A 24,306-nucleotide genomic window follows, 5' to 3' on the forward strand; every position below is an offset into this window, starting at 1 on the left:
GCCACTATAACTAACGATTCCCACTATATTTCACTGCGTATATGGTTCTCCTGGTCTTCTGTACCCTCTATTACGCCTATCGCCAGACAAAGAACAGGATTGGATTTGGATTAATCGCTAAACATAATTTGTGCCCAATCTTCATTTTCTCAACCAACGTGTTCACGAGCGAATTGTAATCTTCATCTTCTTTGCTCTCTGGTGAATGGACCAATCATTGCTCTAGCAGGCCTTATGTTGGTCTCCCCTAGCCTTCTCCTGATTGTAGAAATTGGTCTTCAGCAAAAGTTGTAACTCTTCCACAATCCAGCCTGGTCTTCTAATGTTGCTACCAGTTTGTGCAAACCGACTGAAAACCCTGGAGATGGTTGACTAGTTGACATTAAATCTTTTAGCAAGCTGAATTTGAGTGTATGCTTCTTCGTAAAGAGAAACAACTCTAATATAGTCAGCTTCTGATAAATTGCGGTTTCTGGTTGCGGCGGATTCATTTTGCAAGAACTTAATATGTAAAGTTAAAATCACGTCGAGTATCGAAACTATACTGAAGTAAAATGCATAAAATTCTGAATAGAGAAATATCGACAAAAATACTTTTAAGGTTTAAAGTTTAATAGAGAATATCAAAACAATTTTTTCTGTTTATTAAATATATGTCCGCAAATTAGCAGTTTTGATTAGAAATTGAAAAAAACTATTTAAATTATTCACAAAGAAATAAATAATTGGCATTAAACCAATAAATAGATATTACTTAATTTAAAATTAAAAATAATGTGTTCTGTAAAGAACTTGTCGATAAGTCTCTGGCTTACACTGGAAGAGAAGCAGCTGGATTGTATGCACAAGGATATCTAAGATGTAGACAACCTTATCATATAATCCTGCTCTCCATCACCGCATAAGAGAGCTAAAACACTTGCACATTCTAGGAAAGCTACCATTCAGTCTAAAAAAGTTTTACTTGAAATAAAACTGATCTATAAGTATTGGTCTAAATACACACCTAATGACATTCTCTAGGATGGCGTTATATCGAGTTCTACAGGAGCAACTTTCATACCCTTTGCATTTTTAACGTAAATTAGCTTAAAATCCCTAAAATTATCCATATCGATTGGCATTTTGCTAATGGTTTTTCGATCACAACGAACCTGATTTTGCAAGAATATTGTGATTTTCATTACTTTATTGATCAGATACTACATTTAGATTTGTAAAAAAAAATATATTTTCCACTGTTTTAAGACAAATGAAATTTTTTATCAAGCTGTTATGTGCCCAACTTTTTTTTATATTATCGCCCTAATTAAATTTATTGTTGATTACCATTGAATTAAGGCAGTTCAAACTCAAAAAAAATAAAAAATTTACCTTTTTTAAACTTCCTGATGAAATGATTTATTGGTTTTATACAAGTTTTTTATTAATTCTATCAATATATTCATATATTTTACAATACTGATTTTTTGAGATTTTACCAAAAGCCACCCAGATATTCCTACAAATGTGGCTTAAATATTTCTAGCAATTTAATAAAATACAATCAGAAGAGATTTTTTGATTTTTCGAAACCAAAAATCGAAAAGAGATTTACTTCTAGTGGTAATGATAAGGGTATGTAGTGACAACTAGACACTAGAATTGCTAATCTCGCTAGCTTTTTAATATTTAAAAACATAATATATCAGACTTTATTTTGATATACAGCTGGACAGATAAAACTGGACACACTCAATTGATAAAAATTAACATTATTTATTCGATACGATCAGCATATGACCATAATATGTAAATTGATACACTTATAATATGAAAGTAATAATAAAATGATTTAGTCTAGGTGGACCGCTTTAAGCTATCTTTAATATTATAAAAATTAATACAATTTACACTTTTTTAACCTTGATGTTAATCCACAAAAAAGAGGTCAAATATTTTGATACAGATATGTTCAAATGTATCGGAGGTTACCTAATGATAAATTATAATTTAAAGGCGTATTTTTGCGGTCGCTAGGTGGGGTATTTGGTCATATAAAAACCAAAGCAAAATTAATTTAGTCACTTGACAAGTGCTATTACAAAGAACAGCAACTTTCATTTAAAAAATGTACAAAGTAAGTATTATTTAATTTTATATTTATTTAATTCAAGTATTATTATATTTTTACGATAAGCAATTTATATAGACATCTTAAACTAGAAAAATTATATGAAGTCATGCCAATAATTAAGTCATCTAACTACAACAAAATCCTTGAACTTTCAGGTCTTCATTGTCAGTGCCATCCTGGCCCTTACCAGTGCAGTTCCGGTAGACCACCAAGCCACATCCTACTCATCCTTTAATGATAACCATAACTCCATCCATCACGTTGACTCTGCTCCTTCCCACAATTATGCTGCTGCCCCGGCGTCTCAATATTATCATGCCCCAGCTATTGCTAAAGTAGCTCTTCCAGTAGCCAAAATTGCCCTACCAGCTGCTCCAGTCTACCAAACTGCCCCCAAATATTCTTATGCCCCAGCTCCAGTATCTTACGCCGCACCTATTGCTAAAGTAGCCGCTTTACCAGTTGCTACAAAATACGCCGTTCCTGTAGCGAAGTATGCTGCCTATGATGCCCATAGGGAGGAGTACGCCCCAGCTCAATACGAGTTCGCTTACAACATTGAAGATACTCATACCGGTGACTTCCACTCCCAGCAGGAGCATCGTGATGGAGATCACGTTGTTGGACAGTACTCCCTTCACGAAGCTGATGGTACTGTCAGAATTGTCAAGTACTCTGATGATGGACATGGTTTCAATGCTGAAGTTGAAAGACAAGGGCACCCAACCGAAGCTCCAGTAGCTTACAAGAAAATTGTTGCTGCTGCCCCAGCTCCAGCCTATTATCATCACTAAGAATACCATACTATTTATTTAAAGTAATTATTGTATTTATTTATTAAAATATACGAATATTTATTGTTTTAAATTTAAATTGTGAATGGCATTTTCCTTCAAAAATCCCTTTAAAAGGACGTGACTCAGATAAATTCAATATTTCTTTAGCTTCGGAAATATAGAATTTATCCGGATATAAACCGTATTTTCAATAACTCCCAGAAAGCGATAAATTTTTGATGGGAGCGATTTTCGTTTCGAATAAATCGAAATCAAGTATTTATGTAGACGGTCACGTTCAATCTACGCTAGTTATTTAAAGATATACAATACTAATTTAGAAAAAGATAACGTAAAAAAAAGAAATAAAGAAATTAAACTATACTAATTTCATATAATGTTGGCACGTTTTTTTTAATATTAACCCTATATTTAAAAAAAACTTTTTTAATGCAAATTAAAATTAGCAAATTGATAGGTTTTCTTAATAAAGGTACTGGAAAATTTCAAATACCGCGTATTTCTACCTCTATCGTTTAATTTCAATTTAAATTCAAAAAACATTTATTTTCCAAAGAAAATAGAAATACAACTTTTACAATGTTAATTTCCTAGCAAATAGGTATGCATCTCGATTTTAAAAGAACCGATACATAGCCCACTTTAAACAAAAAAAGGACTTATGCTTTACTTTTCCCAATTTAAAAAAAACGTAATGTAGATGTTAAAGGCAAGGGCTGGCAACAGACGACGCGAAAAATGATTTTTTTTTTAAATTAAATTAAATTACATCCAAGTTTAAAGGTGCCTGCCCACACTGTCTATGAGATTGGAGAAACATGCGTTTATTATGCCATTTTTTCCCAAACAGCATAAACAAGGCCTTGTATAATCCGAGGTGGGTTTCCGCGTAGTGCCACTGCCCTGGAAAGCGTGTCCCAAGCATATTCTACGAAATTTATGTCTAGCGATAATACGGGCCAGTCCAAACGATAGATGCCTTCCGATTTCTCTACATACCCATATCCGATGACTATCTTGCAGTCAACAAATTCTTGTTTAGTCAGAAAAAGCACCAAAATTTTGCAAATAATGCCCACTGTAGTCGACGAACTTTGTAATCAGGTTATAGTCGAGGTATCGTCAGCGATACCTCAAACCTGCCAGTATTTGCCTCTGTAATGTAGAAACCGATACCTGAACTCCAAACGCATCACGCATATCTCTTTGGAGTGCTGATATTACCGTAGTTGGGTTTCTTCGGATGGTTAAGTCAATATAACGCTTTTGTTGTTGATAAGTTACACGTCTTCTATCGCTTCTCGATCTATCATTACGAGAATTATTTTGGAGACAACGATTCCAAGTGCGAAACACATCACTTTGCCAAACCCCTACTCTATTAGTCACAAACCTTTGAGAATGGCCTTCTTCAAGTAAAGCCACTTATCGAGGCATATTTTCAGGTGATCTGCTAAAATGTTACTGTCTTGAACTTAATAACCGAACTAAGCCTAGAACTTTTTTGTCCAGTGAATGCTTTTAAAAAATAATATTATTTTAATTAATTTATTTCAATTTGTCGTACTTTTGTTAATGAGGAAAATTGGTAGTATCGGCTCAGACAGTGCTGTGGTTACTTCAGGTTAGGGTTACTTCAAAGTCCCGCATAAAATTGATATTTCATTAACGGTTTTATTTTTAGCAGAATGGTGAAATACAGAAAACACTTTTAAAGTTTAGCGCTTTTTTGAGTCTATTTTGGATCTTGATGTTTCAACTTTTTAAGGCCAGGGTGAAATTGCCCTTAGAACTTAAATAGAACAATGGTTCAAGTGATAAATACGAAAGAATATTAAATCCCATTTTTAACGCCGCCTCGTTTTTTAAATTTTAATTAACTCTATTTGAGAAAAATACGTTATTTCACAAATATTAAAATAAGAAAATAATGTATGTTGGAGATAATTTCTTTTACTCATGTGTTATTTAAACCATAAATCTGCATGTTCCAATGACTTTTGATAGTTTTTATTAGGATTTTATAGTGAACACAAAATAGGCATACCTGATATTTTGTTAAAATCATCTATGATTTAAAGAAAGTTACAATTATTTGTTAGGAAGGCTCGTTAGGAGATGAGAGATCTGTTGGTTGATTAACCAACCAATCGAATTATATTAATATACACCAACAATTAATGGCCAGGCGTGTCTTATATATTTATTAAATCTTCTTTATGCTTTTCAACTTGGGATAGGCTGATTTGAGTAACTTGGCCTTTGGCGTGGGTTGTCAAGCGTATGTATATTAATTATTATATTTTCATGCTAGGCTGTCTCGTAAAATTAGCTATTACTTAAAGACTGGACATATATATCAGGACATACAGCATCAGGCGGATTATATACAACGTTTAAATTATCTTAGAGCTTCTGTAATAGAGATTAGGATGTAAACAACTAGAATAGTGATTCCTAGCCTTTTGGAACTAAAAGTAGCATATAAATTTCTTAAACATGAATTAAATTTGGTGGGTAAGTGATGAAGCATTTGGTATTCTAAAAACATCAATAATAACTGCTTTAGAAGTAGGGCAAATGAATATACTAAAACTACCGGTATTTATACTTAGAAATACAAGTTTAAAATGGTGTTGAATCTTATCTTGATGTCACTGACTTAATAATATTAAAGCATAGCAGAAAACTGACAACAATAATTACGGAACTTGATCGATTAATAAAATTAAAATTAAATCAGTATACTTTTTTATTTTCATAAACATTTTAACTGGTTCAGAATACAAAGATCTGACTAGAGATTTAAATGCAAGAATACTACTGAAATCTCTAGGAAAGCCTTGCAGAATTTCACTACCTAAAGGAAAGTTGACTTGCTTATACATTTTTAATTCGTGAGGAAATAGAAGACATTTTGACTTTAGGAGAAAAAAAAGATCGTCTATAAATAGAATAAACAGAAGAGGACTGAGATGCGAACCATGTGGAATTCCTGAAGAAGCCTTAAAGTTGAAATGGCTTTTACCTCATAGCCTTCATGAAATGAATTATAAATAAAGTTAGTAAATATGAAGACTTTTGTGAACTGAACGATCAGTGATAAGTCTGTGTTGTTGATCAGTCAAAATCTCTTGAAAAACCTTCTGCAGAAGAGCCTCGATAGCTTTTTCAAAAACCTTAGGAATAGATGATAAGATGCTTATGAGCGGTAATTAGAGACACCATTTCTATTTCCAGATTTAAATATTAGACACACGTTAAACTGCTTCCAATTTTCAGGCAACCCTGATTTAATGAATTACTATTTATTTTGTACGAAGGGAGATAAAGAGAATACGGCATCAGCTTTTGAAGGTTCACTTTCAACATGAGTAAGATATCGTTAGAGAAATCGAATGAGGCATTTTATTTGTTAGTTTTACATACAGACGAGAAATGATTAGTAAAGAGCTTAGCAATAGGAAGCATTGAGAAAGGCTTTATGAGCTCTTGGTACTTCAGAAATAATTGAAAGGTCATAGTTAATACGCATTGCGGCATTAAATGAATCCTCACAAAAAAATGAAAAATGAACTTGAGTATCATATGCATATTCATGAGAACTAGATATATGACATTCCTTCAAATATCTATTAAAGTTACATGTGGAGATATTCAGATACTCTAAGTCTAATACAAAATCGTTAGTTTCTAACTGTTAGTTAATTTTTAATAAGTTTACACTCATACTAAAATATTCAAGTTTATGGCATAAGATTTCTTTATCTAAGATGTTAAAGGCCTTGCTATAATCTTAAAGTACTAATGCTGTCATACGCCTTTCATCCATAGCCCTAAAAATGTCATCACACACATGCAGAAGAGCAGTAAAAAGGTACTATGACCGGTTTGAAAATCGGATTGTGTTATTGGTAGTAGGCTTTGTTGCTCCACATATGATTTTATTTAATCAGCCATTACATTTCAAGGATTTTGGATAAAGATGGAAGAACACTAATTGAACGATATTGACAAGACTTACTAGGATTATTAACTTTAGGAATAGGGATCATATCCAGCCATTTTCCAAGACGTAGGAATTTTGGATTTTAACGAGGTGTTAAGAATTACCGTTACGTAATAAGTCAAATATGGAGTAATTAAAAATAGCATTTTTGAGTCAATTCCATTACTACCAGCCCTGGACAATTTCATTTTGCTAATTATTTTATCAATTTCATCTTCATTAACACAGCTAAATCTAAAAGAATCCAAGGCCTGGTCGTTATTTGGATATTTATGATTTAAAAGAGTAGTAGAACTAGTAGAATCTGTAACTTTAGGTACACTTTTAACAAAATATTTATTTAATTTATTACAAAAATTATTATCTAATATTTAAGGCTTACCCTTAAGACTACCATTAATATTTAGCATTTGAAGCGTTTTTCAAAAGCCTTCGAAATTCATTCGAAGATTCGGTTTTGAGCTTTTTATATTTAGTTAATGCTTTTTGACGTAGCTTTATCATAAACCTTATATTATCTGTTAATCACTGTGCGGGCGGCTTGGTAAATCGCAAAATTTTCCATAGCGCAGGCCGATTAAACAATTGAAGAAAATGATTATTAAAAAATTCAATAATCTTATCGATTTCATACATAAATTCCATAGTATGCCAGTTAATATCAAATAGGTCCCGCAAAAATTCCTGAAAGTTAAATTGTGTATATTCTGTGTATGTTCGATAATATATCTCTCGTTTAGTTTTGGGTAAATTTAACTCAGTGAAAACCGAAATATCCGACATATCTAAAACGCGTGGCTCAGAACAAACATTAGAGTTCGATGATATAAGAAAATCAATTATTAGGCTAGCAGAATTTTGCGTTATTCTAGTGGGGCACTTTACTAATTGCGAAAAGTTGTATTTGTTTAAGAGTCGCTGAAAGTTATTATACTAAAATTGCGACCAACAACTCATAGTCAAACCAAGAAATAAAATCTATTAATAAGTTTTCTAAGTCTTCAATGTAAGATAATAAATTAGCACTCGGAGGTCGATAAATTGTACCAAAACATATTATTTTCCTCTTTTATTCTATACACTAATCCCACATTACTCTAATATAATAAACTGAGTTGGAGGCTTAATTATTTGAAATTTTAAATTAATATTTACAAAAAATGCAACACCTTCACCTCTCACCTTTTCTATCATTCCGAACTAACTTGTAATTAGGAATAGAAATAAAGTCGTCTACAATGCCGCAACGTAACCAAGTTTCTGATAATCTAACAACATCATAACGCTCCGAATCAACAACATTCGCAAATGCATCAAAGTTAGAACATAATGAACACACATTAAAATGAACAAAACTGTATTTAATTATTGCTGTGTTGCATGGTACTTCTCATGCCCAAAAAAAATACAAAATAAGTAACGGTAAAGTAACATTATTAAAAAAAGTAAAAATATTGTTCAGAAGCCTAACTTATTATAATATAGTATTTTAATATTATAACTACATTTTACACATTCAATTAGTTATCTTAGTTTAAACCATTATACAATACCTAATTCCACATAAGACTCTTAAAACATACAAAATAAAAATCGAACTACATACAAATACAGCCAACACAGTATTCTTCATTGTTGCTTAGATCAGTTAAAATCTAAATTTTTTCTATGGATGGGTTAGAAATATCTATTTCGATCTCCAACTCGACTTTTGGAACTATTATCAAGATTACAATTTGTTCAGTAAAGGTTGTGACTAAAATTAAAAAATGTTTCATTATTAACACCAGAGTCTAGTCAGGTTTCTGTAAGAGATATAACACTATAATCTTTAGCCTCAGCATTGCCTCTTACATTTTTGAAGCAGAAGAGAACATCTTTTTCAACAGTCTTTAACGCTCTGTAGTAGAGGCCTGCTGAAAATTTGCTCTCGAAGATATTTTGATGAAAGCGAAACTTTTTTTTCAGCAATGCCCACGGGCCATAGATTGCCATCGAGTAACCCCTTAAGAAGTGAATCCCTTATACCAATTTTGAAGGGGGCTACATTTTCACTTTTGCCAAGGGTTTGATAAAAATAAGAATCACTAATACAACGTTACTTTTTCATATAAATTATTATATGTTGTTCTTACTTCTATTCTCTCTTACCGTCCTGAATTAGTCGAAATGGACCCACAACTATCTTCTAATGTCTTTCAACCAGGAGTTTTGACATCTTCCAACAGATCTTCTTCCCTGAATCTTTCCTTTAATTATCAGCCTTAGTAATTCGTATTTTTCGCCTCTTATAATATAGCCTATGTATCTTGTTTTTCTAACTTTATCGATGTTTAATAAGTCTTTTGCCTTTTTTATTTTTCTCAATGCGTCTCCATTTGTAACTTGATGAATTAATGAGATACGAAACATGGAACGATATACATACATCTCAAAATCCTCGATCCTTCCCTCAGTTATCGGATCTACAGTAGCCTTCACTGTAATACCCTAAAGATATAGCATCTGACCATGCGCATTCTGAGCTCCAAGCTCAGATTCAGCCTTTTAAAGACCTACATCATTTTGGTGCAAATTTTTATGACTTACTCTATTCTAGAACATATTTTCTGTTTCGGGTCGCATAGCGAGTTGATTATGGTGCCAAGATACTTACAGGATCATACCTGTTCGATATTTCTGCTATTGATCAAAAGTATTTCAATGATATGTACATACGTTGTACATGTGTAATCTAAATCATTCACTATGTTGTGTGATCTGATTCATAATTTTTTTCAAGTTTAATTTATCACGGTGTCGTCTGCATATCCTATATTGGTGTTTCTTTATGCAGACTCCATTCATTTTAATAACTCCTATTTCTTCCACTCGTTTTCAATCATTTCAGAGAAGCTTTCCTCTCTGAAAATGACTTCCGAGTAAATGTTAAACAGGAGAGAGAGCCAATGTTCATGTTTCTACATCTCTGTGTTAGCACGTTTAGGGAAAAGAGAGCTTCTCGACTGCCAAGAAGGTAGACTTAAGCCACTTGGACGGGATTTTTCCTGCACTGTAGATGGTGTTGAATAATTCAACTATAAACTCCAGGCGATTGCCTTCTTGATTTTCGATAATTTTAAGCACCTCTGCATGTACTTTATTTGATCCTGTGGCATTTCTGTTTTTCTTGCATGGATTACTTTGCTCTTTGTAATGATATGTCCTTCTGTCTGTCATCATCTATTTTATGGAAGACTCCAATCGTCATCATCAAACAATTCCTCTACGTTCTTCTTTAATATTTTAAATTTTCTTTGATCCTATTTATCATCCCCTTGTTCGCATTTCTAAAGATTTCCATCTGCTTTTTTCTCTTTATTTCTGTTAGCTCTTTTATTTTTTTGTGCACGTTAAAGGAATCATGTTTTTGTATGTTCATGTTCATGTTTGTATGTTCATGTGCTGCCGTAACCAATTTTTCGGCAGTTCTGGACTAGCTATAACTCTTGCTTTTGTACACTTCTACCTTACGATCCTGTTTATCTCTTTATACGTCAGCGGCATTCCCTTGCACTGAGTTCCACAGTTTTCATTCATTTATTCCTTTTTCCTTTTGTTTTCTCCTATCCTCTATGTCTACCTATTCTGGTGTGGCAATTTCTTAAGTAATTCCCTCTCAAGTTTTACGCCTACTCTTGTTTGGAATTGTATGTCGTCAAGATATATTTGTTGTTTAAGGTGTTTTAACGTAAGGTTTCATCCTAAAGTCTAAAAGAATATTATAAAATTATTTAATAATCTAAATTCGGCAAAATAATAAGTAGATCTTGCGTATATAGCTCTGCATGGAATGATATGGGCCAGTTTGAAAGAGCATTTACTGGGATGGTATCGAAAAAACGGAGTAAGGTCCGCCACCTTTTTTCTATACGCTAAACTGTCCAAGGTTATAGTTATCACTGGATCTCCTATGAGCCGCTCTATGAGAACCGACACCTTGTAGTTTCCTTAACATATTTAACAGGGCACAAATATAAATACTAGACACGGACATTACTTATCATTACTCTTATTTCAACACTTTCAACAAGCTTACAGATTAAGTGAGCAAAGTAAAAAGTTTCTAAAAAGGTATTTTATATATATTGTGCTTATGAAGTGACTTTCTACTGAAAGTTTATTGAAACCACATCAGCACGTCTAGCTTAAACATTTAATCCCTATATCTTTACATACAGGGTCCGGCAAAATGATCTCCCACATTTTGATTTTTAATAAAAACGCCAATGTAAATGCTATTTATATTTTATTTTTAATAACTAAAAATATATGGTATGCCATTTTGTTTTTATAAAGTTTTGAAAATTACAGAGTTCAAGTAGCGACCATTTCTTTCGACACACATTCGAAGCTGATTTCTGAAAGTTTTCATTACTCGAGCAGTAATTCGAGGCGATATTCCTGTAATTTCTTGGCGTATTACTGCTTTTAATTCGTCAATGGTTCGGGGATGATGTTGAAAAACCTCTTTCAGGTAGCCCCAAAGGAAAAAGTCGCATGGGGCAAGATCGGGTGAACGCGCAAGCCACCCAACGTCTCCACGTAACGAGATTACGCGTCCTGGAAACATTTTCCTTAACAGGTTCATTGTCCTTCTTGTCATATGAGCTGTAGCCCCATCCTGTTGAAACCACACATCTGGATGTTTAAGTTCCCTAAGTTCTGGATCCAAAAAATTACGTAGCATGTCGACATATCGATACCGACAGTAACCGCTACCCTTCCTTCTTAAAAAAATAGGGACCCCAAACACCAAAAGAACCAACAGCACACCAAACGGTAACACGTTGGCTGTGAAGTGGCCTTTCATGGAGCTGCCGCGGATTTTCTGGTGCCCAGTAGCGAAAATTCTGCTATTTCACACAGCCAGACAAATGGAAATGAGCCTCGTTTATCGTTATTAAAAGCGCATTTTGTGGGACGTTTTAAAGAATATCATTGGAACATTCTCGGCGATTTTCCTAGTCCCGTTCACTAAGTTCTTGCACGATCATCATTTTGTATGGGTGAAACTTCAGATCGGTGTGCAAAATTCTTCTCACAGAACGATCTGACAAATGCAAAGCAGAGGCATGTTTAACAGCTGAACGTCTAGGCGATCGTTCAACTGCTTCTCTTACAGCTGCAATGTTTTCAGGTGTCCGAATACTTCTGGGTCTACCAGTTGATTTTCTTTTTAAGGCTGAACCTGTAGCTCTAAAATTTGAAACCCACAACAGTATTGTTTTGCGATCTGGAACTGGATCATGTCTACCAAGCGCGAAGTGAGTACGAAAATTTCTTTGTGTCGTAATCACAGATTCACGTATCGTTTTTTAAAACATTACAATAAATTCAATTCTTACAAATATGGGCATAGTTACCAAAAAAAAACTGTTTATAATTTGGTATATTAAGGAGCAAATCACTAGATCGACGAGACATAAATTAGTAGACGTAGACTTCTAAATTTCCAACTTTCCTAATATTAAGTTTAGTGCTTTCTTAGTATAATGAACTTTCGTTAAAAGAGCAAAGTTTTTCTAAAATATATCCGACTTTGATTTTTTATAATAAAACTATACTTAACTCCATTATAACTACAATTATATTACACGAAACAAAAGCAAACCTAAGCATAACTAAAGTTTATGTAACGTTCGACTGCTTACAGTTAACTAGCATCCTTAGTCACGAGGTCAATATAAAATTATTGTTATTGTTTATGATTTTTAATCTTATCTCGTTGAACTGTAATCTCTGAGATTTAATATTAGCTGTTGCCTAGGTACATTATTATTGGCACCTATTTTGTGTTGCACACATATGTGCAAGTTTTCAAGGACGATGAGTGTTGATCAAAAATAATTTATAAATGCAAGCTTTATAGGTTTATTAAATATTTAAAAATAGAATGCCTTACACGAAATAGCCTCCTAGACAAAAATCGAAAAGTACACAATTTCAATTAAAAATAATAATTTATATTAAATTAGCATGCATATTTCCTATCAAGTCAAGGATCACAAAAGTTCAAACACCGTTAAATTGAACTATAAACACTCATAAAAACATGTTATATTGCTTATTTGACCTTGGCATATCGAACGCGTAGATCACTGAAGCTATTTAAAATACATATTTGAAGAAGATAATATTTAGTTCAACAAAAAAGGATTTCCGATAACCTTCGATTTCGTACCAAAAGATACCAAATTTAACTTTTAAACGTAATTATTTAATTAAAGAAATATATTGTAAGACATCCAAAGAGTCAATGTATCATTTTATCATGTATATATGATAAAAAATCTAAGGTGAATTACTTTAAGTCTAGTAGTTGTTACATAATTTTGCTTAATCAGTTACACTTGATTAAGCTAGAGTGTTAAACAAAATGACTCAGGACAGATGTTCAATGTTTAATGAAAGATATTAAAATATGGTATAATTTATATTATACTATGAACTTCCTTGATATTGCAGGAAGTAGATGACTTTCTAGAATAAGAAAAAAAAAATTGTATTGTACAGGGTGGCCAGATAAGAATGCAAAGTGCTGTATTATGGGAACTTTTCGTCGTAGAGACTTGCGGTAAAAAATTTTATGACTAAAGTGGCCAAAAGAATACCGTGGAAAATATTTTTAGATTTCCAAGATGGTCGCCAGGGGGCGTAACTAGCAAACTAAACAAAAAAATAAAACTAAAGTTTCAACAAAATTTGTAATTTTGAAATAAAAAAATTTAAAAAATATTTTTTTTTACTTTATTTTCCTTTAAAGTCATGAATTGTGGCAAGTTAGTCGGCTTTGTGTTACACATCGTATATCATTGAAAAGAGTATTAACTGGAGATGTTTTTAAGACTACCTGAACATCTTGATAGATTTTAGTTTTTTTTTTGCGTCAAGTTAAAGTTACCTTTTATAACTTTTGTTGCTACTTGTATTAACTTTTTGAGCTCAAAACGAATTATTTAGGTATTATTTGTACTTGATATTGATTTTTTTAGATTCAGGACATTACAGACTAAATACAAAAGTAAAAAAAACGGAAAAATATGCTGAAAAAATTTAAAGATGTCAAAAGGGATAATTTTTTGAAAATCCTGAAAATAACAAAAAATCAATGATATAAAAAATCCCGAGACTTTTAGAACCCAAGTTTATTAAGAAAATATTTTCTATGTGAGCCTATCTATATGCCCACCAAGTTTGGCTAACCCTCCGCCAAACACCCTATATACCATGCTTTTCTTCGAAGCCCCCTCCCCCCCATTTATTTTTTGAACGGGTCAAAAAAAATTTTTGAAACTTGGCATAAGTAAATTGGTCTATAGATACTATTTTTCACTGTAAACTAGGTAGTTGTAAATTCCAAGATGGCGGCTGGGCGACATCTTGAGAAAAAATTTTAAATAGAAAGGGGGGTCGTGTGGTACCTCATTTTAAAGGTCTCAATGAGTACTTTATAACCCTAAAATATTAGACCCATATCTTAACTCGTTTCAAAATGGCGGCCTAATAAAAAAGTATTTTTTTTTATTTTAACGTTTTACGTTTTTATGATTTTTGAATAGGTAAAAATCAGTGTACGAAAATAAATGCGTCACTATTTTATTTTGACATAAAAACGACAGTTCTAAATGTCAAAATAATACATAAGCGCCATCTTGAATAAATGCATTAAATAGAAATCTTGTGTTACCTCATTTAAAAGGTTATATTAAGTACTTTTAATATTTATTACATGGACTCGGTGGACTCCATTTTGACCTGTCTAAAAGTAACAGCCAAAAAAATACACTGTTGCGATTTTATTAAAGTTTTTAATAATAATATACAAATAATTTATAATTTTTGAATTTTGGATTTAAAGATTAACTTTTTGGTTTCTAAAGACTTACTGAACCGCCCTCGTATGTCACATTTCACGTTAAAGGTTATTGAACATTATTTAGACATTCCAAAAACCAAATAGCTATTAAAAAAACTCGAAAAAAAATTTTAAGATATTTTTCCTTAACCGGTAAATTACTCTTGTATCGGTCATTGTTAGATATTGTTTAGTGTGTTTGGCAGTTTGAATTTATTGTTTTTTTCAAAATGGTTAATTCTCGTCCATTGGAGGAAAAAGTAGAAGCAATTTTTATTTATGGAGCAACGCGTAATTTTCATGAGACTGAAAGGGTTTTCAACGAACGTTTTCCTGATCGTCCTATTTGCCGTAAATATTTAAGGGAACTTGTAAATAAATTTACAACTACTGGTACTGTCCAGAATAAAAAACGCCCAGGCCATATGCCTATTTCAGAAGAAAAGCAAGTCCAAATAATTGGCGATATAATAGAAAATCCCCAACATTCTACTCCAACTGTTGCTGATATCTGTGAAGTTTCAACTTCGACGGCATGGAGGGTTTTAAAAAAAAATAAGTTTCACCCATACAAGATCCAAATGGTCCATCAACTAACTGAAGATGATCCTGACCCAAGAGTGCAATTCTGTGAAATTATGGCAGAGAGAGTAGAAAGGCAACCTACGTACGTGCGCAACATTTGTTTTAGCGACGAATGTACTTTTTTTTAAAATGGTAATGTCCACAGACAAAATTGTCGATATTGGAGTGATACCAATCCACACATTTTTCGTGAAACCCGATCTCAGTATCCGCAAAAAATCAATGTATGGGCAGGAATATTAGGGAATCATATCGTAGGGCCGCTGTTTTTAGAACAAAATTTAACAGGTGAATTGTACTTGAATATGCTGGAAAATGCTATCGATCCTCTCATAACAGAAATTGTTGAGGCTAATGTACATGAATTTGACATGGAAATTACATTTCAACAAGATGGTGCTCCTCCGCATTTTGCCAGGAATGTGAGAAATTATTTAAATGATAATTATTTTGGTCGTTGGATAGGTCGTCGGGGTCCTATTGAATGGCCAGCTCGGTCACCAGATTTAACGCCGCTAGACTTTTTTTTGTGGGGATACCTAAAGCAAAAGGTATACGAAACAGAACCTGCCCCAATTTTTGAGCTACGACAAAAAATCACTAACATTTGTCAAAATATTGAGGCAGATGTATTTGAAAATGTTCGACGTGAATTTTCAGATAGGTTATTTATGTGTCAAGAGGTACAAGGAAATTATTTCCAGCATTTTTTAAATTAAATATTGTTTTTCTTTTGATAAATTATTTATTTGCTAATTGTAAATTAGTATTTCATTGTATTCTATTAAAAACGTTAATAAAATCGCAACAGTGTATTTTTTTGGCTGTTACTTTTAGACAGGTCATTGAGACCTTTAAAATGAGGTACCACACGACCCTCCTTTCTATTTAAAATTTTTTCTCAAGTTGTCGCCCAGCCGCCATCTTGGAATTTACAACTACCTAGTTTACAGTGAAAAATAGTATCTATAGACCAATTTACTTATGCCAAGTTTCAAAAATTTTTTTTGACCCGTTCAAAAAATAAATGGGGGGGAGGGGACTTCAAAGAAAAGCACTGTATAGCGTGTTCCATTTGTAAAAACCGAGAAATGAAGCTCTGAAATTCGTTAAATTTGAATGATAACTACGAACACCCTGTATACGGCAGAAGAAAATTATTTAAGTCAAAGTAATCCTCGACTCATCTAGAATCCGAATTTAACCTAATATTGACATTCAATTAATATTTCTGATGTCAAGATGAAATTAAATGATAATGAGTAGTAGTAGTGATTTTATAAATATTTTTATAAAAAAAAATATTGCAGTCAAACTGCGCATTACAAAGTAGCCATATTTAGCGCATATACTAAGTACCCTGAAGTGGTCACAAAAATTAAATTAAAAGAATGTCACCCCATTTTAAACATCTGCCGCTTATAACGCCACATTTTTTTCAAGCACCCTGTATATTTCAAAACATGTTCGAGACAAGCATATATGGTTCCAAAAAATTTTTAGATGTTAGAAAATGTTAATCTTTTTTTTAGGCTTTATGGAAGACCGACACACTGTTGCAGGACCCTGTATAAACGAAAAACTGAAACCTAACATTAATTGTCTGAATACTATAGTAAATCTCTAGTTATTTCATACTAATACATAGACGTCTGTCAGAGTCACTTTAGGATAATGCAACTCTCTCTATCCTTCGGTTTCAATTTTTTTTTTTTTTTCAAGTTATGTAAAGAATTTAAATAAATTTCACTGAATATCACGCATTTTCCCTATATTCAGTTTAACTTTTGCGATTACATTTTAATTGAGCCAAACTATTCTAGATATAATTTTGCTTATTTTGGTATACAAGAAATCATCATAAATCATAAACATATTGTGCCATAAGAGAAGACAGAATCTTCATGTTTCCGGACCATATTGTTCCGACCATTATTTTAAGTCACGTACAGCATTTGTTTAAAATGTCGTTTTTTATAATATGACCTATTAACTTAAAGTTTGTTTAGCATATGAAGCGACTTTCGGATTATTTTATAGCTAAATAGATTAGGCTGTATGAATAATATGTAAAGTAATATTTCTGAGAAGGCTATAGCGCATACTTGGGTGCTGGCGTAATTCTATTTTCGCATAAGCGATTTATTTTAAAAACATTACTTGTCATAAAAATATTTTATAAACAAAATAGTAGTTGTTTAGAAAAACGTAGAACGTTTAACATTTCTGTAGTTATCCATTTTCTTGATCTATTGAAACATTTTTTTCCTTTATGACTGATGTCGTGTGTTTGGGTAATGAAAAGGTATTTATGTCATTTTTATATCATAAGTTTTTTTAATTAGAACAAAATATATTTAAATAAATGCATTATATAGGAAATTCGTATGATATAATATATATATAGGTATGAAAATTAAAGACAAAATATCCGCTTAATGAGTATTTCGTTTATATTGATAAAGTTATCAATCGCTAAAAAATGACCTGAGTCATCTCACAATTGATCAGATCAGGTTAGGACATACAACATAATTATTATAGTTTTTTCGAGTGGAACTATACCTCTTGTACAAATGCTAATTTAAAATGAGCATTGATGGTACATTTCATTTGTCATTAATTTACTAAAAAAAAAAACAAATTACTTCTTGGTTTTTTAAATGAAATTGAACCATTTCTTGTACTGTTAGTGTTTAAGTTTTAAAAGATGATGAATTTTTTGTAAGAAAACTATTTATTTAAGAAATAGCAATGGTTCAAAACCACTTACGCACTTTAAACCACTTACTTTTTGACAAAACTTTAAACGATGATAACATTATACAAACTTCTTAAAGCATTCGGCGTAAATAATTAAATCTTGTTTCTGATCCTCTGTTTTAGTTCTTCAATATTTTTTTAGTTCTTCTACCCCAAAAGTAATACTCTAATGTAGTAATAGATCTATTGAGAAGAGAACTATTAAGAAATTGTCGTACATTAGTAGCATAATGAGGAGAGGCTCATCCTGCTGAAAGGGGTCACCATCATCTGTTTAAAGTATTGTAAAATTAGGCTCTTTTGTCATCATTTCCATTTTTAGTAGGAAATATTCATGTTAATTCTGGTACCAATGTATTGGATACCATGGACAAATTTGCCGGTTAACCTAAATATAAAAGCTATGAGATAGATATTTGCAAAGACCACATGATTGGATTTTGGCTTCAACTTTAAAACGAAATCAGCATCTACCTACATAGCTCTGCATTATTAGTAAAAGAGGCTTGGTCTAAAAATAGCATCCAGTCTAAAAGTATTTGACCATTATCAGCCAAACTCATCAAGGTTTAGTACGAAATGTTGGCGTAAATAATTACAAATAAATATTAGGTACATACTTTACCAAAGAACATTTCTAATCATACCTGCCAATTCTTTAAATCATCTTTTTAAGAATTGATTGATTTATTTGAGGAGTGTAAAAATTAGCAAAAGTAAAAAAAAATTATTAGTACAAATAACACCTGGATAAATAAAGTTTTTGAGCTTATTAAAAAAAGTGATCAAATATACAAAAAAAAAGATTAACCAACCTCAAAACTTAATATCAACTTCTCAATTTTACAACATAATAAAAATTGGGTTTAAAACTGAATAATAAAATTCGTGCTTTAAACAATCGTTACCTTCAAACTAAATGGAATTTAACAATGTAAAAAAAATGGGCTTTTATTTATACCTTAATAATGTATGAAATATGCCGAATAAGGATAACGTCTCGGATCACGTGCATATAGCCTGGCTTGGTACCGTCGTCATCGTGGTCCAGATCAACGGTATATTATGAAAGGGAATATCGATCTCAGCATAATTTGGGAAAAGGAAATACACGCGGGCATTGAAGAGAAAGACAGATTGGCTTTGACTATTGAAAGTTTAAGTCGATCCCGGTGACTTTTATATTTTGTTTGCTTTTGTTCATTTTATTTTTAAATCTTAAATTGTAATTAAAATAGTTATTTTTTTTTAAAGTTGGGTTTTATTTTTCTATATTTCTGACATCAGAAGTGGGATTATACGCTTGCGCGCCGTGTTAGTTTATTTAAAAACAAAAAAAAAAACTTTGTGTGTGAAAATGCCGCGTTACGAGGAAGACTATGAGCGCCGCGAATATCGAGAACGCGAACCTCGGCGTGACGAAAGAGCCCTGATACGTCATCGTCGTCGAGGCTTAAGCCGCTCTTCTAGTAGAGAAGGCGTTGGGTCGAGGGTGGAAGACGATAGGGTGGCTCGCGGAAGGCGTTCTCGAAGAGACGGTCAGCCTCAGCAGCATGATAGACATCACCGCTCTAGGAGCAGCCCTAGAAGGTACTCCTCATCTGGAACATCTTCGAGTGCTTTGGCTGAAAGCATGAAAGCATCTGGAAAATGGGTGAGACCATAGTGGCTGGAATTGACAGGTTGTTGGTACCAAGATTTTATCAGTTGAAGAGGAACCGCTGGATGTGACAGCTATCCGAGCGGAAATGTTAAGACTCGCCGAGAATCATCAGGCTGAGCCGATTTGACTCCAAGAGGATTCCTGGACATCAGTATGTGGAGGGTAATTTAGTGCTGTTGCGACTTACAGCGTCTCCAAATACTGGGACCAGCAGGCAACTCTTGCCCAAGTAGCGAGGACCTTACAGGATCAGCAAAGTCCTGGAGCACGATCGGTATGAAGTGACCAATGTTCTACGACTTTATTGTAGAACAATGTTCTACAATAAAGTCGATTTTGAATTTTTGTGGGTTAGTCCGATATTGCACTCATAGCCTCAATTATTCTATGTATATATTTTAAATCAAATTGCAGAAAAATCAAAAAAATTTGGTTATTTTTAAAATTCTAAAAATAACATTTCAAACAGAATGGTTGATTAGACTTATGTATCAAATAAATCAGATGCGCTTTATAAGATTTATGTAGGCAAGGTCATTGACAAAACTAAAAAAATATACAATTGAGCTCAAAATTTAAATTGTTCTTTTGAATGGTGATATGATAAAGAAAAGCATAACTATGAAAATTGTTAAAAAATTCGGTATAAAAATTATATTCTATATGTGGCACAAAATATTTTGACTCTTTCTAGTTACTTTATGATCTTACTCAATCCGTATCTAAAGCACGTTAAATTACGAATTATATTACGCCAGTTTGTGATGGGTTGTAGTTTCCTTAGCCAGAAATTCGAAACACCGTCTTTGTCCAATACTTTTTGATTGAATGCTATATTCAGGCCTCCTTAAACATCTTTATCTGTAATTACTTCCCACTTTATGCGTTTCACTCTCCACGTTTCTTCATAGGCTTGTTGCACCCAATCTGCTGGCTTGTTATGAGTTCTCTTCCCATAATTTTTGCCAATACTATTCGATTTCTGCTTTTTGTGTGCATGTGCTATTTACTTACATGTGCTAATTAGTGTTCCTAATACTTCTTTATAGAATTTGGGGATGTTGTTCATAAATTGCTTGGCTCTTTCTGTTTACCTTCTTACTTTTCAGTATTTCATTGCTTCCTTAATAGCTATATATAAAAATATTATTATAATACCATTGTCAGAGGTCTTTCCTGAGTCCACCGATTTATTTTTGATTTTGCTTTTTGCAAGGTAGGTCTTAATCATAGTTAATTTTTTTGCTTTCTTTAATGATGGCGTTGATGTTAGTGAGGTCTTTATATTCGGCTAAGTTTGTCAAGACGATTTAATGAAGTACACAGTTAAAGGGTTTGATATTAAAATAACCTGGTAAAGATTTCTGTGAATAAGCTGTACAAACCAATATGGTAGCAAAGTGCTTCGGTATAGTAGCTGATATATGAAGATGGGTACAATGAGTCTGTACAAGCCGAGGTTTAGTTGGGATTATAAAAGAAAGTCAGGGATAAAAAGGAACAACATATTTAACTAAGAAATGTAATTCATAAAACATTGTTGTGGTATCCTGGAATATCGCGGTTTTACCAAAATTTTACAAAAAAACTAATAACTTTGCCTATTTTTAACCTAACTAGTGGCTATTATTATAAGAGAAGTTTATTTCAAATTTTTTTGTCAAATTTTCGACGTTGGCTACTAATAGTTGCTCTCTTTTCAAAAGGCGTCGCCTTACTTAAAACATTGAAAGACTAGTATAGAAACAACCACTTTGTTGTTTGAGTTCAATATGTACTCAAGGGCAACATATATATTCATCAATACAGGCACAAACATATTCATTAATTCTCTGTTGTCAAGTTTACATAAATTCTCAAAAAGGAAAATTTTCAGCTATATATTAACACTAACAGTGAGAACGCGCAAGTTAGAACAAATTAATTTAAAATTTAGGGACGTGTTCCAACACGTTAATTTTTATTTTGTGTCGCGATTTTTTTGTTGATGAATTCATGTATACAGGGTGGACCAAAAATGAGCTACGACTATCAACTTAATTTTTTTTAATAGAAACACCCATTTTATATTTCTGTATAAAATTTTAAGTATATTTTGTATATCATGTCCTATACCCAACCTCAATATTTATTAAGAAATTTATGATTACATTTTTTATAAATAACCATGAATTTTTGAAACAGTTTATAAAAAAAAACAAAGAAAATTAAATAAATGTTCAAATTGTTAACCATTAACTTCCTGACAATAACCAAGTCGATATTCAAATTCTTGTAATACTTTACTTATTGTTTAAGGCCGGATTTGTTGTATTTCGGCTCTAATTCTATTTTTTAATTCTTCTAAACTTTCAGGTTTATCAAAATAAACTTTAGATTTTAGATAACCCCATAGATAAAAATCCAATAGGGTTAAATCTCGCGACCTTGCTGGCCATTCAATAAAAGCCCCCCTTCCAATCCATCTATTTGGGAAAATGTTGGTAAGGTAATCTCGTACTGTTGGCGAATATTGTGGGGGAAGGCGCCATCCTGTTAGAACCATATCAAATCTGCTGGTATAAATAGGTTTTTACCATTTAGATAAAGTGCAATTAAACTAGGTACTATCTGATTTTGAACCAACTTTAAATATTTTCAGAGGTAAGTGCGCCCTCAATAAAATAAGGACCCACAATTGACGTGCCCACAATTCCTGCCCATGCGTTTAACTTCTTGGGAAATTGTGTGTGACTTTCCATACTCCAGTGTGGATTTTCTGGTGCCCAATAACGAAGATTTTGCCTATTTACAAAACCATTAAATAAAACTTGACTCGTCGAAAAAAACAATCTTACTTAAAAATTGTGGGTTTGCATTACATTTTTTCATCTTTATTTTGCAAACCTCTATTCTACGCATGTGATCATTTTCAATAAGCTCCTGAATTATAAATATTATAATAAAATTATATATTATATTAAATATATTATAAATGAATTTTATATGGATGCCATTTATTCCTATGCAAATATTTTAGAATGCATGATTTACTAACCCAGTGATCTCCAGCAACTTGTCAAGTTGATATATGTGGATTTTCTTGTAAATCGAGCAAAATATCTGATTGTCTGTTTTCTGGAAGTATGGGACGATCCAGGTCATATTTGTCCTAACATGACCCTAACATGACCAAAATCTCTAAACTTTGTTTCAATTTTGCTTACTACCGAACGTGTAATAGACCTCTCCGGGTACTTATTGTTAAACAAATTGCAAACTTCGGCATGTGTTCGAGTCTTGTCGCCATATCCTACCATCATCACAATTTCAATTCTTTGTTTTTCAGTTAAACGCGCCATACTTTTAAACTTTGCAACTGCACTTGACATTTACTGACATTTACGTAAAGTAATACATACTGTTTCCATGCAATTAAATGGTGACAAGGTGTCAATAATCAAATATAGCTGTTAAAAAACTATGAAAAAAGACGTTTGAATATGCTCAAATGATTCAAACAGTTGCAAATTTATTAATAATGTGAGTATTAGGTATAAGACATAGTATACAAAATATACTTAGAATTCTATGCATTCTTAGAATTCAAAAATGAAATAAAAAATAGGTGTTTCCATTTAAAAAATTAAAGTTGATGGTCATTGCTTATTTTTGGTTCACCCTGTATACATGAATTCATTATCAAAAAAATCGCGACAAAAAATAAAAATCGACGTGTCCGAGTGTTTTTTTTAACACACCACTGAATTTTAAATGAATTTGTTCCAACTTGCACGTCCTCACTGTATAATAATGTTAATTTAACTTATTGATATTAGATTTTGGATTAAACATAAAAAGTATAAATAGATATATATCCTCTTCTAAGCAAAAATTATATCTTCAAAGCAAAAACAAAATTAACATTCTTATTCCTAAAAACACGTCCAAAAAATTTGGAATGGCAAAACCGCAAGCAAAAGCTAATGTCATCTTGTCAAACGGCTTTGTGCTTACATTCGGCATTTGTGAAGTTCCTTCATAAATAAACCTTCATAAAAACCTATTAAGAAATCTATAATAATTATAAAATATTTAATTTCCATAAAAATGCTTTTCATGAGACATTTAATCTAATGAGGTACGTTAAAAAAACGCATAGAGTTTCTACACGGTGAAGTTGTTTAAAATTTGAAGCATAATCTACTTGACCTATATTCAACTTGTAAATATTTTTTGACGACGTTACTGGTAAAGATTCCTTGTGTCGGTGGAATCAACAATGCCTTCGAGCGGCGTTGCGATGTTGTTGCCTAATGTACGTCATCTGCATTCATTTTACTTTGAATATTGACTTTTATTATAAAGTATTTTATCATATTTTATTTAACAAATGCTTCATATTTTATTAAAGAGGAACAGTAGTATTGTTTTGGGCCAAAGCTAATTCTCGCCTTTCAATGTTCTAAGCCACCACACCACATATTGCAAGTTATT

The 24,306-nt window shown here is 32.3% G+C and overlaps 2 protein-coding genes across 2 annotated transcripts in view; one reads left to right on the forward strand and one right to left on the reverse strand.

The window, feature by feature from the left end:
• LOC126745643 (division abnormally delayed protein) overlaps nt 1-24,306 on the reverse strand; it is a 415,201-nt gene that overhangs the window by 283,919 nt on the left and 106,976 nt on the right. The gene's annotated exons all lie outside the window — the stretch shown is intronic.
• LOC126745646 (cuticle protein-like) lies at nt 2,084-2,983 on the forward strand. Its single transcript, XM_050453581.1, has 2 exons — nt 2,084-2,119; nt 2,272-2,983. The coding sequence occupies exons 1-2, from the start codon at nt 2,111-2,113 to the stop codon at nt 2,908-2,910; spliced, it is 648 nt and encodes a 215-aa protein (XP_050309538.1). The 5' UTR covers nt 2,084-2,110; the 3' UTR covers nt 2,911-2,983.

Source organism: Anthonomus grandis, chromosome 16 (genome assembly GCF_022605725.1).
Source record: "Anthonomus grandis grandis chromosome 16, icAntGran1.3, whole genome shotgun sequence".
NCBI lineage: Eukaryota > Metazoa > Arthropoda > Insecta > Coleoptera > Curculionidae > Anthonomus > Anthonomus grandis.